The sequence below is a fragment of the Diabrotica virgifera genome, chromosome 5 (assembly GCF_917563875.1).
Source record: "Diabrotica virgifera virgifera chromosome 5, PGI_DIABVI_V3a".
In the NCBI taxonomy this organism is placed as follows: Eukaryota; Metazoa; Arthropoda; class Insecta; order Coleoptera; family Chrysomelidae; genus Diabrotica; species Diabrotica virgifera.
The window spans coordinates 164,252,030-164,268,265 of NC_065447.1; the positions used below are offsets into that span (position 1 = coordinate 164,252,030).

General features: G+C 31.4%; 1 protein-coding gene across 1 annotated transcript in view; it reads left to right on the forward strand.

Moving 5' to 3' along the window:
* Nucleotides 1–11,544: 11,544 nt before the first annotated feature.
* Nucleotides 11,545–16,236, forward strand: part of LOC126885200 (zinc transporter ZIP1-like) — a 41,062-nt gene continuing 36,370 nt past the window's right edge. Inside the window, exon 1 of the mRNA XM_050651649.1 lies at nt 11,545–12,250. Within this exon, the coding sequence (XP_050507606.1) occupies nt 11,630–12,250 (621 nt within the window). The 5' untranslated portion in view covers nt 11,545–11,629. The remainder of the gene's footprint in view (nt 12,251–16,236) is intronic.

A 16,236-nucleotide genomic window follows, 5' to 3' on the forward strand; every position in this document is an offset into this window, starting at 1 on the left:
AAGAAATGATATATAATGCACACAGGGCAAGATCGGGCTTAAAATATTTCCATATGCATATAACAAGTCCGGTCTTACCCTTCATGGGGCAAGATCGGATTTTTATGGAAATCTACGAATATTGTAAGGTTATGTTTTGTAAGCACATGGGACAACAGCTAAGTAACAAAATAGTCGGTATTAAATAGTTAAATGTGTGTACTTACCTCGAATAAGGATTTATTTTCACTCAACGAAAAAGGTACGTAATATCAATAAAAATGTTAATTCAGACAACAAACGCAATACTTAAAATTTGTCCAATTCTTGGTTTTATTGGGACAACAAAACGATGTTCATCAATTCATTATTTTCGTTCGTTGAGCCAATGTTTTACGTTTATTGAATTTATGAACATTCATTATGTATACCATAATATCACTTTATTGGTATTATGAACTCTGTTCACTGAGTCAACGAACACTATTTATTGATATTACGAACTCTGCTCACTGAGTCAACGAACACTATTTATTGAAACAACAACTTCGTTAATTGACCGACGAAGATTATTCGTCGTGTCAATAACAGTGTTATTTCTCCTAACGTATTTCGTTTATTTCTACAATTATTTCTGTTTATTGTTACAATTAATTCCGTTCATTCCCTCAATAAATTCGGTTTTTCTTACAATCAATTCTATTCATTCTTACAATCAGTTTCGTTCATTCCTACTATGAACGTATTTTATATTAATAATTACTGAATGCAATAGCCCAATGTATGATATTAATTGATTAATAATAATTTTTTAAATCCCCCTTTTTTGTCCTTAACCTAAAGGACTTTACACTGTGTGATTTTTCATATGATTTCACTTATACAGTTTACTGAAATAAGTGTTACACTCCCACCGCCCCCTTATTAACTTATTTATTTTTAGCACATAAGCAAAACGCTCGGACAGGTCGATTTTTAAAATAATCAAAGTATATTATAACATCGATGTTTCGAACTTTACACGATCCCTCTTCAGGTGACAGGCGCGGCGTAACTTTCAAATAGTGATTCCAAAAATGTATAACACTTTAATCCTTTTTGAGAGCGCAAGTGCAAAATTTCGATCGAATTCTTTTTAAACGCATTCATTTTTTTTGGAATTCTGAGAAAACTAATAAGTATTTTTGAAAAATTTAAACGCAGAATAAAATATTACATTATTACCGAGGGCAGAAAGTCCCTTAGAATAAACAAAAAATTTCTGTTAAATGGTATGCCTATTTGAAATTAAAAATCATACTAAATTTTCTCTTTTTCACCCCTGTGACTTATTAAAATAATCATTATAGAGGTTCTCAGGTACTCCAGACCCTCGATAATACTGTAATATTTTATTTTGCATTTAAATTTTCAAAAATAATAATTAGTTTTCTCAAGATTCGAAAAAAATGAATACATTTAAAAAGAATTCGACCGAAATTTCACGATAATAGACACACAAAAACTTCCTTCTACTACAGACTACACTTGAAAACGAAATGCAATTATTATTCGGCACTTCGGTAACACAGAGAAGCTAGGGGTATCACGATAAGGAAAAGCCGTTAACTTTCAAATGGTCAAGCAAAACATTTATTGTCTCAACAACTACGATTATTGTCACAATTAACGCATTAATTGTGGGAATTAAATGCAGTAGTAGATTGATTAATGCATTCGTTGTCACAACAATCAATTTACATCTATTCAATAATCATATATTACTCTATATTAACAACATTTGTACATTGTTTTAATGAAATCTGTATGTTGTCACGATAAACCAAGGTAATTGCTTGTCATCTACGAAATCAAGAACGTGAGTTGCTGCCAGAATTAACAGTATTTATTAAATATACGAAACTAAGTTATTGACTGAATAAATTGAGTGTTATTGATTAATGTACTCTAGTTATTCTCACAATTATTATTCAATCATTGTGACAATAACCAAATACATTCGTCAATGTCTAAAAGGTCGTTGAAACAACAAATTAAATTGTTGTGACAACGAAATACTATTCAGCAATCACTGTTAATCAATATTACGAACTAAATTTTTTTGAGTGTTCTGTGGGCAAGACCGAATAGCTAAATTTAGTTAAAAAAACACACTAAATCTAAGAAAATTCACTTCCTAAAATAAGTGTAAGTAACCACGCTCCAACTTTGGTACCATCCAACCATGCCCCGCTAACTCTAATAAAAAACATGTAATCGTATTTATTTTCCTTCCGTTTAGTCAGAGGCGCTGATGTCGGCATTGTGATTGGTGGAACATGACTTTTGACAAATCCTGCGCTATCTGTGAATCTGTAATATGTGTTCGTGTTCGTTCGTTCGTTGTCGTTCACTTATTTTATATGGTCGGTTATGTGATGTGTTTGGTGTTTGTGTTTAGTTTGTGTCACCATAAAAAGCTGATATTCAGTCGTGTTTTTTGATATTTTTGATATTTCATAATCGAGTACCTTTTTAAAGGTAAGTTTTTCTGATTGTAGGTACTGTTTATCCAACAGTTTTAAAATACACATTTTATTTCGCGTTTTGTTGTTGGGTCTAATGGCCGATCAGCTGTTGTGTGCAGCCGATAAATTCAACAAGTAAACATATATTTAATCGAAATTAAATACTCATATTTCTATGTAAAATGTCACATTATTGTATAAATAAATAATTAAGAAACAAAAGTTGTTTGTGTTTTACCTTTATTGTCCACTTGAATAAAATAATATTAAATATTGGAAGTACCGTATGGAGGCTATGGTGTACCTAGCGTGGAGGCTAGATAACGCTACCCTTCCTATCCAATCAACAGCAAGAACGTTTAAAATTTCACACCTATCATGTCGAAGCTACAGACCACTTATGTGGAGGCCAGATTTGTAGTATCCTTCCAATTTTCCAGGTGCTGAAATACGTGACATATTTTTTGAAGGGTAAGATCGCATTCTACCAAATCACACAACACTTTTTTCTATGCATCCAACTAATCCGTAATCCGTAAAGCAAGCGAAAGCACTACCGGTGACGTGATTTCACGAAGTAATCCGAGTTACAGCGACAGTGGACGGTCTTCCCCCAGATTCGCTAATTGAATGTATATTTTTTTTCGGCGGGTACCCAAAACTAAGTAGGTATTTAAGATTAAATAACGGAAAATGATGTATTTTATAACAAACGTGTTAAACATTTTTCAAAGTAGGTACTTATAAATATCTATTAAATGAGCCCCCGAACAAGTTGATAGCATTAAATTTGTGCTTCAAACATTTTTCAAAATTTATCTTTTAAAAATTTTTCCAAAAAAGTTATTGTTTTTTTTTAATAACTCCGTTAGTTTTTACGATATCAGGTTCACCTAAAAACCATTTGAAAGATAATTTCAAGGGCTATTAAACCACGTTAAATTTAATCTTTTAAATCCCTTACTTTTTTAAAATAAAAGGTTAAATGGCCCCGGTTACATGGCTCTCACAGCAAAATTTAAGCTTTAAACGTTTCTATCTCGGTCATTTTTTACCCTACAGAAATAGTAAAATATTTGATACAGAAAAACTAATATTGGGTTATAAATCATTTTTTACGTATATTGAGTATTTTTGGAGTTATTATCAAAAGAAAATGAAAACTAAGATCATTTTAAAAAATCTGATTTTTTTAAATCATACTTTTTTTACAAAATCTGCATTCTAAACCAGTCAAAACTGTTAAAATCATTACTTATACTAATATAAAGAAATTATTGTAAGCATTAATATAAATTTTAAGTTTTGCGGAAATGGCGTATGTTTTATTTTTCACTTTTCCTAAAATATTCGAAAGGTTTCTGTTATTTTCATCATAACTTGCTTAATTTTGATGCTATTAACTTCTTCTGAAGCTCACTTGATAGGTATTCCGAAGTACTTTGATAAGTTATTAGCAGGCATATTTTATAAAATGCATCGTTTTCCCGTTATTTAAGCTTGAATACTTAGATTTGAGTACTCTTTATAGCCACTTTACACGATGCAAATAATTGCGAAATTTATTGCACAAGTTCTTGCAGCAAGAACTTCTGCAATAAGTTGCAACTAACTTTCTGCAATAAAGTGATTACACCGTGCAAGTAATTGCATAAACTGACATGAAATGTACAGAAATTTTGACATACCGGACATACCATAAGTTTTAGGTTATGTTGTTTTTATAAATTAAAAATGTAATTTTTTGAGTAGAGTTATCAGATATATGTAATCCCTCTTTATCCGCGGACTCATCAACCGCGGTTTCACTTATCCGCGGTTGCGATATCTGTTGAATCTTTAATGAGAATATTTTATTATTTTTATATATTTTTTATAATTTGATCAGTCGTATTAAATTTGGTACTCATGAAACGCCACTGGCGCTTGTTCTTATTAGTAATACTACGGCAATGGCAGCTAATCTGGAAAGCTCAACGTAGGTGGCGCTCGAGTAGTTGGAGGTCACCTAAACTTACGTCAAAACTTCAAATCAATATATTTCTAAGTAAATATTGCATATTTGTTTCGCTGTGTGAATTAAACTTAAGAGCATAAAATCCCTCAATGTTGTGCTGTGCATTTGTGCTCATCGACAACATCAGGACACAGCTTTCCCAAAGATATTCTGATGAGAAAAAAGTTGATTGTAGCAATAAGAAGGGATAAATATGTGCTGACAATAAATGCACGTATTTGAAATACAAAATTTGTTGAAACAGATTAGGTATTGCCCCTAGATTCGACTGTAAAAAATAGAATACTTCACTATAAAATTCAGATCAAAATTTATTATAAACGCACGGATTAAGATATGCAATTTTATATACATTCACACTGTTGCCACATCTACAATCGGCTTTTATGAAGTGAAAATATAAAAAAAAATTATATTTGAAATATTAATATAGAAAAATGTGAAATAATAATTTGAATTAATTCTCAAGTTCTCAATATTTTTTAGTGACTAAAACATAACCTGACGAAACCTAACCTAGCGTCGTCGAAAATAATATAAACAAGTTAATAACTGAAAATTTAAGTGACATACCTTTAAAATATGCTTTAAAATGACTAAAACATAACCTGATCAAACCTAACGTAATCAAAAATAAAATAAACAAGTTAATAATTGAAAATTAAATTGACCTAGTACCATTCAAATATTCTTTAATGACTAAAACCGTTGATTGAAATATTAATACCCGTATTAATATTTCAATCAACGCTAAAACATAACCTGATCAAACCTAACGCTAATTTTTTCTAATTTCACCTTAAATTTAAGGTCGCCTTTCACTTAGACAAACACCCAAATAATTATACTTAATTAAATTAACACATTCTATATTTCTATAAGGAATTATAATTTTTTTTAAATAGGGCAACATTGCAGAATTAACTGCGCTCAACCCATGTTAAACCAAATTTACCCCAAATGCGCAACTGTCAAGACGGCCATATTTTGAAAATATCACATTTTTAAATGAGATAAACACAAAAATTACACACTAGACTCGTGGGGGGAGTGAATCAATACCAAATAAATACCCTCAGATCTATAGAAATAAAACATTGAGACGATGATTAATATAGTTTATCATTCGATAAGGGCTTCCTTTTTTCCAGTAACTCTCGCATTCCTTCTCCTCAATTCGTTTTTCAACGCACAAACAGCCCAAGATCCGTATTTTTCGGCCATAATTTATTATTTGTTAAATCGTAATAAAAAACACCATATACAAACTTCACGAATTGTCAAAACGTTGACCTCCAACTACACTAGCGCCGCCAAGCGGGATCAAATGCGTACATAGCTGCCATTAGTTTATAGTTCGGAAGGTTTAAAATACCGGCGAATGTCTATATTTTTGTTGATATGATAATATCTACTATTTCACAGATACGCAATTACATATTTTGTACTTCTACAGTTCTCGATTTAACGTCGAACATTACTTAGTTTTGATACTGAAAAAAGTCTTCGTCTGAAATGAATAGTAAAGATTTTGTTAAAAGGAAAAGATGCGTAATGAGTTTAGATAAAAAAATTCAGTTCAGTTAGACTGTTTAGCTGCAGGAGATCATTTCTTTCTATGTACTAATATACGTATCCAAATTGGGATTATATGTCATATTCTTCTTTGGATCGTGGATCCCTCGCCAACCATGGTTTCACCAACCGCACCTTCCTCTTCGGAACGTAACCCCCGCGGTTGAAGAGGGATTACTGTAGTAAAAATGTTAGATTATAATTTGAGAAAATTATAATATGTATTATGTATAACAAAATCAATTAATACCTAATGCAAGTATACCTATAATACATTATTCATTTACAAAAGGAAACAAGTTGTTAAATACAAAAGAAATAGAATATAGTTTCTTTAATCCCTATGTTGCATAATTAAAGTTATCCACCAGAATAATGTTATCTGTGAAGCGTGAAATTGGTAAAAAGTTCCTCTAGTTTTGTCAAAAATTGTTTAGTTTGAAATTTAGGATGACAGAATATCAAAACATCAAAACAAACAGTGTAGCCTTAAAAGTTACTAAAAATATAACCAAATTGCAGAAAAAATTGCATGAAAAATAGGACATGTTCTATTTAGCTGCAACTTCTTGCAGCAAGAAATTGCTGCAAGAAGTTGCAGCTTTTCTGTGCAATTCGCGTATGACACGATGCAATTTCTATTGCTGCAAGAAATTGTGCAATTAATTGCGCAATTAGTTGCATGGTGTAAAGTGGCTATTAGAAGGAAATATACATTCAATTACCCATAACTCACTCTGAATTAACAATAATTTAGTTCTTTAAGTTCGAAGTTGAGGAGTGTATTCAATTTTTTATTATCTTTAATTTTGGTAATAATAACTTTTTTGTGAAAGCTTATAGTTTTTGAGTTATACTTGAAAAACATCGTTAAAACATGCATTCTTTTATGAAAACATAAAATCTTAGATCTTTAATAACTCAAAAAATTTGATTTATATTAATAGCTTTATGCTTTATATAACAAATTTTGCTTACAATTTGTCATTCTATAGATTTATGGTATTATTTTTAATAAAATAATTTTCACCCCGAGAAGGGGTGGCATCCACCCCAGGATAAAACCGCAAGTTGGCACAATGTCACCTTTGTTCCTTGAGATATCCTCTGACTACTCACCAATTTTTATGAAAATCGATGGAGGTTCAACGAAATCGGAGGTGAAAACCTTCAGTGACTGCACTAAAAAGGATGTAGTTAAAAGGGCTTGAACGAGTCACTCAATCACGAGTGTGTGCAAATTTTGAACAGGCATATCTTAACCAATAGTTGTCTTAACAAAAAATCCAATATTCAGAAAAGCATAACCTACATTTTTTTACTTTTATTAGTGATACTTTTAGTATCACTAATAATGTTTACGTTAGTTAAAAAAAGGTATTTTATTTTCTTAAAAAAAAATACTTTAAAATAAATTTGTTTCAAAAATGAACACTTTGAACTGATGAAACTTACACATCATATTATAAACAATACAAAAGTAAAGCAGAAACTTGTGAAGCAGAAATGATTAATTTCAGTTGGATGCTAATTAGAGGGCGATTTTTACAATTTTTATTACCAAATAAAAGGAACCAACTTTTACCAAGCGTAAAAAACAAAAATAAGCTTTTTTTAAACACTTTATAACAACTTGTGATAAGTTTTCCTCAAAAAGTGCTTCATTTTTGGATATTTCATGTTGAAATATTCGATTTGGAGTTTGACGAATAAGAACCTACTTTTCATTACTTACAACGCTTCTTTCAATGGGTGTACAGACTTCTTATACCTATACACTGGTTTTTTTCATTTTTTGATAGCTCTAGGTATATAAAAACCGTCTAAAACGTGTTTTTTACTTTATCGTACTATATACGTAGTATAGTATAATAGATAAAGTTATAGGATCGCGCAAATTTTTTTTTTCAGATTTCACTTTTTTTCGACGTTTTGAGTCCCCCTGAGTCTAAAAAGCAAATAAAAAAACATGTCGGAAGTATGTACGTATGTCGCCACCGCCCAGCAAAAACTACCGGACCGATTTCGATGAAATTCTGTATGAGTAAGTTTAAGAGGATTTTGTCGAGAAACTAAGCTTTTAAAAAAACCTCTTAAAGGGGGGCCGAAATAGGGGGGTTATTTAGGGCCCATTTTTGCAAATTGTGACCGAAACGAACGAAATTTAACTCAAAGTTAACTCATCGTTAGGTAAATACAAATACGGAATTTGACATTTCCAAATTCAAAATAGCTGCCAACATGGCCGACCGCCCACCCGACACATTTCCCTACCTACCTAAAAACTTGTTTAAGATAAGTTTAATTTGAAAAAGTCGTTATATAGCCTAAAGATGGGCTATAAGAAGAATATTATCGTTTTTCAGAAAAAGTTATGGGTTGCCTATATTTAAGGCCTTAAGGGGTCTTAAGTTTGTTTATTTTTTGATATATTTTTGATATCCTTTTTGTCATCCATAATTGAATGACATTAGTCAGATTTCTTAACTCCCCATAGGAGGGGGGATATGAATTTTCTATTAAAAAATATTCGAGTGCCCGTAACTTCCTTTGTAATAAAAACTAAAATTTAAAATGTTGCAGACATATATGATACTTTATTATCTATTATCACAATAAATTTTACCCAAAATGTGGCTTCCGGTTGAACTGGAAATGAAAAAACATCTTAAGTTTTTCAGATACGCCCTGTATATTTTTGCATATTTTGAAAGAATGCAAAATTACCTTTCAAATGACATAAAGCTCGTTGCTATAGCTCAAAAACTCGAAAAGTTACAGTAAATAGAAATTTTGCTATAATTTTGTGTGTGTCCTCTCTCACGCGATCATAGCAGAACATTATTATAGGGCAGTCAATGAGGGTATTTGGCTCCGAATTCCATCCTACTACATCGATGTACTTGATATTTTCACAGAAAGTAGGGAATAGCTCAAGAAACAAAATCTACCCTATATACTATGGTGCTTTTTATCTTGGGGCGGTTCCCACCCCTTCAAGGGGTTGGAAAATTTGTTGGTCAAAATAAGCACGGAAGTGGCTAGAGAACCTATTTCTAAGCAAAAACTTGTCTATACTTTTTTTGAGAAACTCAATACTTTTTGAGTTATGCGTAGTTGAAAATTGGCATTTTCATTGAAAAATGACACCTCTTCGGACGGTTTTTTGTGAATACCTTAAAAACTATGCATCGAACTAAAAACACTTGTATATAAAACATTTTTTAGATTATAAATAACAAAGAGATTCGTTCCTTCGTAAATGTTCTATTTATAATACAAAAAGAGATATGGTAGGTGAAAAGAGTTTGTTTTTTGGTGCATGCTCAAATTGGTGTATTCAACTTGAAATAACAGAGGATCGGTAGGTTTTAGGTGTATAATGCTACCAACGCCTTTTGTAGTGTTTGAAAAGGCCTTTAAAACGAGCACCATTAAATGCCGGTTACATTCAAACTAAGCGAGATATGGTGCAAAAAAATATATGACTAATGTACTTAAAGGAAAAATGAAAAGTACATACATTTAACCCCTCGTCCACCAGAATTTAAATGCATTGTTTTTCTTCTGCAATGCCTTTTAATATAGTGTTATTTCTACTTTCAAAAAGTTGAACGGGTTTAAAATGAATGGTTTTTGTAAAAAATGTGATTAAATTATAGAATGCATTTTTAAATTTACTTAAAAATCTTCTTTTTCTCCATGTAATTCGAAAATAAAAATGTTCCACCCCCGAAAAGTGGTGGGAACCGCCCCCATGATAAAAGCGCCATAGTATATAGGATAGACTTTGAATCAGGAGATTGGGCTACTCCCAAAATTCCATTAAAATCCATTCAGTAGGATAGAATTCGGAGGTAATATCTTGTTCTTAATCTCGCGCATTGACTGGCGTAATAGAAATAGAATGAAATGCAAATATTGTAAACTATTAATTTCTCAGAAAAATGAACTAATTTGAAATGAAAGTATGACTAATATTCTATTGATTTATGCAGTAATCTATACATCTATAGTGTGTCCCCGAAATATGGCATCGAACATTTTCTCAAATGTAGGAATTAATGATGCGTAGAACCATAAAATATTTTCAAGTATACAAGGTGTTTCTAAAATATCAAAATAACGAGTAACTTTGCTATTTTTATAGAATGCTAGTATCTAGTACGATAACGATAATAGATCGGTACGATAAAGTTCTCGGGCGGTCCTTCTGTCCAGCGTGTTTTTATAAAAAATGATCATTCACTCGCAAATAATTCGAAAAGTATTGACTTCTTGAAAAAACTGTGGAACAAAAGTTACTTAGAATTAGTCGGATTGATTTCCGGACTTTTAAAGGAATATTTTTTCACCCCCGCAAATTTTTTTAAAATTTACAGCAAAACCCGTCAGTAAATGGACTAGACGCTTTTGCTATTTTTATTAGATACTTGTTGGCAATCTAAATCATTTATGGATCTTAAAAAGAGTTCTGTGCTGGAGTTTAAACGATTGAAGCATTCATCGAGGTGTTTGCTTCGTGTATAAACAACAAAATCATCGGCATATTGTATCATAGTTGCTTTAGATATGGAGGAGTGTAAATTAGTGGTATATATATTGAAGAGTAGTGCTGCAAAGATAGATCCTTGTGGAAAACCTAAATTTGCAGTTTGATATTTCACTGGACAGCCATCACATCCTCTGAGTCCTACTTGTTTGTTTATATACAATTTTCATAATGGTGTTAGCAACTTCTTGGGGGATTTTTAATTGTATAATTTTTTCCCGTAGAATGAACCAGTTGACATTGTCGTACGCACCTTTAACATCTAGAAACATCGTGCCATTGTAATCATCCCAATGCGATCTACAGACGATCAATATATTGTACAATATTAAATATTGTGCAATATATTGACAAAAATATTGAGCATCTAGGGGCCGCTTAAGAGTGATGTTCACTTATTCTAACGTTTAATGGTCTTGATGTTTTACCTCAATAAAAATGTTCGATTCATAAGGTATTTTATAAATACAATTCTTCGTTCTTTCTTGTTCATTGTTAGGTTTATAACTTGATAATAATTGTATTCCATAAATGCGTTCCTCACTGTATGATCAATTCCCTGTTTGTTCCAAATTACGGTTATAGTGCTTTAATTGCGGTAGTTAATCTAGTAAGATAATCCTTGACCTGTTTGTGGAAAATATTAAAGGAACATTTACGAAAAACAATATTTTTATCAGTTGAAGTATCTTAATTCATTATTTCAATTGTCACATAAGGCCCTAAATCGATCATACTTATTAAATATTTGAATGTTCCAATATAAATACAAAAGTCCATTCAATTTATTGTTTACATTTATAATTATGCTTGTTCTAATTTGGTTATGCTTGATAATGTGTGTTGATGAAAAAAGCCTTATCTTTTTGAGTTGTTGTAAAACTGATATGAAGGACTTTTTCTTAAGCGATAACTTTAACCTAATGACAGTACTAATAGCATTTAACACCAAGATGTGTCGTTAATTGCTGTATTTTCTCTCTCTTTTACATAATCAAAATGAATTTATCTCAGTCAAAGTTATTTTCTGCTATTATTTTGGGGGTTTCGAGTTTGTTTGTTGGGGTTGTACCAAATTGTTTCGCTCAACAAGGAAGACGACGTTGGCCTTTGTTTATATCAAGTTTACTTTGTTTTGGTGCTGGGGTACTGCTAGCAACTTCCGTAGTACATATTTTACCAGAGGTACGAGAATCAATACCAGTGCAATATGAAAACTATGCCGAAATTTTATACTGTTGCGGTTTTTTTATTCTCTACATAATTGATGAGATAGTTCATTACTTCTACGGTGATTCCGAGGAAGCAAATCTCTTCCACAACCATGGTCACAATCATGACCACCACAGAAGACAATCACAACAGCTAAAGTCATCATATGGCACTGCTGAAAGACACAATCTACTACATGCCGAGTCCGCACCCTATAATCCATCTTTTTATAGAACTAGAAGTGACAGTGCACTGTTTGGTGATCAGCAACCATCTCAGCTGTGCCACGTTGGCCATCAAGAGCCTTGCCATAATGCCCCGACTGCTAACTTTGGACTTATAGTTGCTCTTTCAATACACGAGTTGCTGGAAGGGTTAGTTGTTGGATTAGAGACGAAACCAGAAAAGGTAAACATAAATAATTGTTAAGTAAATGTTTCTTTTAATATTATATTATATCTATTTATCTACCTATACGCGAAAGTGTCCGGAGATCGGCCCAATCTGTTGCTCGTAAAATGTTATCTAATTTTTCTTGAATATTGTCTCAAAGGATCTTTTTCTTTTATAATTATGTCGCAGCTACTCTTCTTGTGTAAGTTTATAGTGTTCAGGGTTTGATACTCATCATCCCCAAGTTTTCTTTATGTGTAGCCACGTGCTTTTCATGAACTACTTTCAGATGTTCATCTCCCTCGAAACATAAAAATATTTTACATCTTTGTGCAATAATGTTTGCTAATTATTCTGCCAGACATATTTTTTATACTTTTTTTTTTATTTTATATCCACTTAATGAAAAATTTCGTGTAATACAATTGATTTGTTCATGTGCATTTGTCGACAGCTTCAAAGGATACATCTATTTATTTATTATTTATTTATTTATCTGTGTATAAACACAGTGTATAAACACATCATGTACACAGTGCTTTGGCATAATATTCTCCTCTTCCCGTATCTTCTTGATAATGTTATACATTATTTTTTGCAGATCTTCGTTTATATTTTTTAGCATTTCTGCAGCTATTTCGATTTCTTCCGACTTTCTGTTATTTTTGAGACCATTTAGGTATTATGACTCAGTAATTGTAATTGTCAGACTTTATCAAAATGAAAAGCTTATTTGTAACAGTGCCATTAATATCAAGGCTTAGATGTCGTTTTCTGAATTGCTATGTATGGCCCATACCTACTATTATATGGATCGAAGGCCTGGAATGGAAGCTCAACATTGCGCTAATGAACAAGCTATACTAAATTTACAACCAAGATGCAGTAGAAATAAACAAACCAAGGCACGTTAAATGCTACTAGGAGCACTCCCGAATCATAATTTACAATGTATAAACTTTGGAAATCATGATTTGGGATTTACAAAGTATATACATTGTAAATTATGATTCGGGAGTGCTCCTAGTAGCATTTAACGAGTCTTGGTTTGTTTATTTCTACTGCATCTTGAATGTAAATTTAGTATACAAACATTTGAACTCTAGCTTTATAGAAGGATCTTGAAAATACCTTGAACAACCCACACCACCAACGAAAATGTCCTGAGGAGAATAGGTACAGATAAGAAGCTGCTGAAGATCATCAAAGTTAGAAAAGTTAGGTACCAATGACACATAATGAGGAACAAAAAGTAAGTCCAGGGTAATAAGCTGGAAATAGACCATGTTCTGGACACTCAAAGATCCAGGTAGCTGACTACTTTTTTAGTTATTGTAGACCTATATTATAAGAAGAAAACCTACCTGTTTTCTGCCTAAAGTTCGCGTCCGTTTTTTAATTAATAACAATTTAGTGCAAAAATCGCGCTTTTTTCGAGTTTTTGCACCCCATTCAAAAGCGAAACAGTTTACATAAAACTACAAAATTTAATTTTTTAGAACATTGAAAAACCTTCAAAATGCCGATTTGTGAAAGTTAAAATGTTAATTTGTTGCTACGCAAACTGCAAAATAAGTGAAAATCGTTATTTGTTAATAACTTTTACTAAAACTACTTTAGAACTTTAGTGTTTCACCCAAAGTTGTGTATTGAGGTACTTAGTAAACCCTCAAAATTTGAGACCGATCCATTAATTAGTTTAAAAGTTATTCTATTTGTTTATCCCAGAGACCTTTATTTTGCAATAACATAAGACAGAAAATAATGAAGATAAGGCAATTCTGCGTATGTCAAATGAAAGTAGAAAAGTGATATTATCAAAATGTACTAAAAAAAGGTAAAAAAATTATCTAATATAGTCAAAAATACTAAGGCCAAATTTTTGAAATTTTGTAGTTTATAAACATTTAGAACAACTTTAAAAATATTGTCCGTAGAAAAAATCATTTTACCTATTCGAAAAGTTGGTATTTTACACGAATCTTTAAAAATGTTGTTCAGTTGGCGACTAGTCGTGGTAAGTGAAGTGGGAGCTGGGAGCCGACAAATGCACGATTTCAAAAACTAAAAAAGGCAACTTAAAACTACTATCATTTTCTATATCTTTATCTCGGGATCTACTGAATATATTTTGATCTTTCTTTTTTTAATTTGTATGTAATTTTTCTGTACATTACAAATATGTAATTTTTCTATTTGCAATTTGACATTTATTAATTAATAAACAATCTAATTTGTTTAAACAATTTTTGAAAAAATAATTTTTTCCCAAAAATCCATGTGTTTAATCAGACTATCATTATTAATCATAGAAAAAGTTAAGGTATACTTTAATAAATAAATTATCTTCAATAAATAATTATCTAATAAAAATAATTTATTTATTAAAGTGACCTTAAACTTTTTGTATGATCATTAATGATACTATGATTAAAAACATAGATTTTTGTAAAAAATATTTTTTCAAGAATTGTTTAAACAAATTAGACTGAATATTAATTAATAAATTTATAAACAAATTGCATATTTTGGTCCAAGAGCTGTGAGACATTTTTGAGTAGGTATTTTAGGCAACCTGAAAATTTTTCAGCTGACTATTCCATGATAGCCTAATACAAAAATGCCGGTCTGGCTGGAGGGTAGCGGTTATTTTCCCCAAAAATCCCCCCCAAAGTTAAACAAAAGGGTAAAAATTGTTATTACAAAAAATATCATTGACGTGACTTTAAAGTAAATTTATATATTCAAATATAAAGAAAATAAACAGGCCATGCGATTTAAGGGCGATTTTAACTCTGCAAGATACTTGCATGGGCGCCCCAGGATTATTTTCAGGGGATGCATCTGCTTCAGAAGATTTCATCTGAATCTGTACATACTATTAAGAAGTATATAATATACAACTATACATGCATAGCTATGTATGTACATTCCTTCCGGACAGGGAGGTGCAATTGTTATTTGACAGGGTATTTTTTAATAATAAAAATAAATATTCTAAAAAAGACAGGTTTTTTTTTTGGTGAAATTTTCCAATTGTCAGGTGATCAAAAAAATTACGCGTGAATATAAATGAAAAGCGCTATAGGTCAGCAGCAGTGTGAGAAAGATCGTATACCGATAGCTGTTTGCGTCCTCTGTTGTAGCTGAGCGAGTCCGTTCGCAGGAGAAAAATCACATAACCTGGCCATATCCATGTTGTTGTTTCTCGAAACGTTAGAGTAATTATTATATATTATAGTTTTTTAAGTAACTTTTTCTTAATTAAAGAAAAATAATACGTATTTTACAATAGACTTTTCAAATATGATAGAAAAAGACAAAGTATAAAACTATAAACTAAATTATTTCTGTGGCCGAGTCTTGTACTTCTTCTTCAAACTCCTCATCTGAGCCTTAATATTCATTCTCTTCCTCTTCGTCAGACTCCCCTCGAGACTCAGATTCCTCTTCTACATGATCTGTAAATAGTTGTATCATTAATTAGTTTAGTTGCTACGTATTCTCCGTCCTTTTATACGGAGTCGAAGCCTGGACAATCACATGCTCATCTGAAGAAAGACTTACCGTTGTTGAGATGTGGAGTTATCGAATACGTAACAAACACGGAAACATTAAGAAAGATGAAAAAGGCAAAAGAAACACTCAACACTATGAAGGAAAGAAACATGAGCTACTTTGGTCATATACTAAGAAATAAAAAACGTGATGTGATTGGTTATATAAGGAAAAGTATTAAGCATTGGTTATATAAGTAAGAATACGTAGCAACTCAATCAATTAACCACTAATTAATTTTTCATTAATTCTAAATACATATTACAACTATTTACAGATCAGGTAGAAGAATCTAAGTATCGAGGGGAGTCTGATGAAGAAGAAGAGAATGTATATTTATTTTAGCTCATTTTTCTTTCCTTCATAGTGTTGAGTATTTCTTATTTTGCCTTTTTCATCTTTCTTAATGTTTCCCTGTGTGTTAAGTGTTGTGTGCATGATAT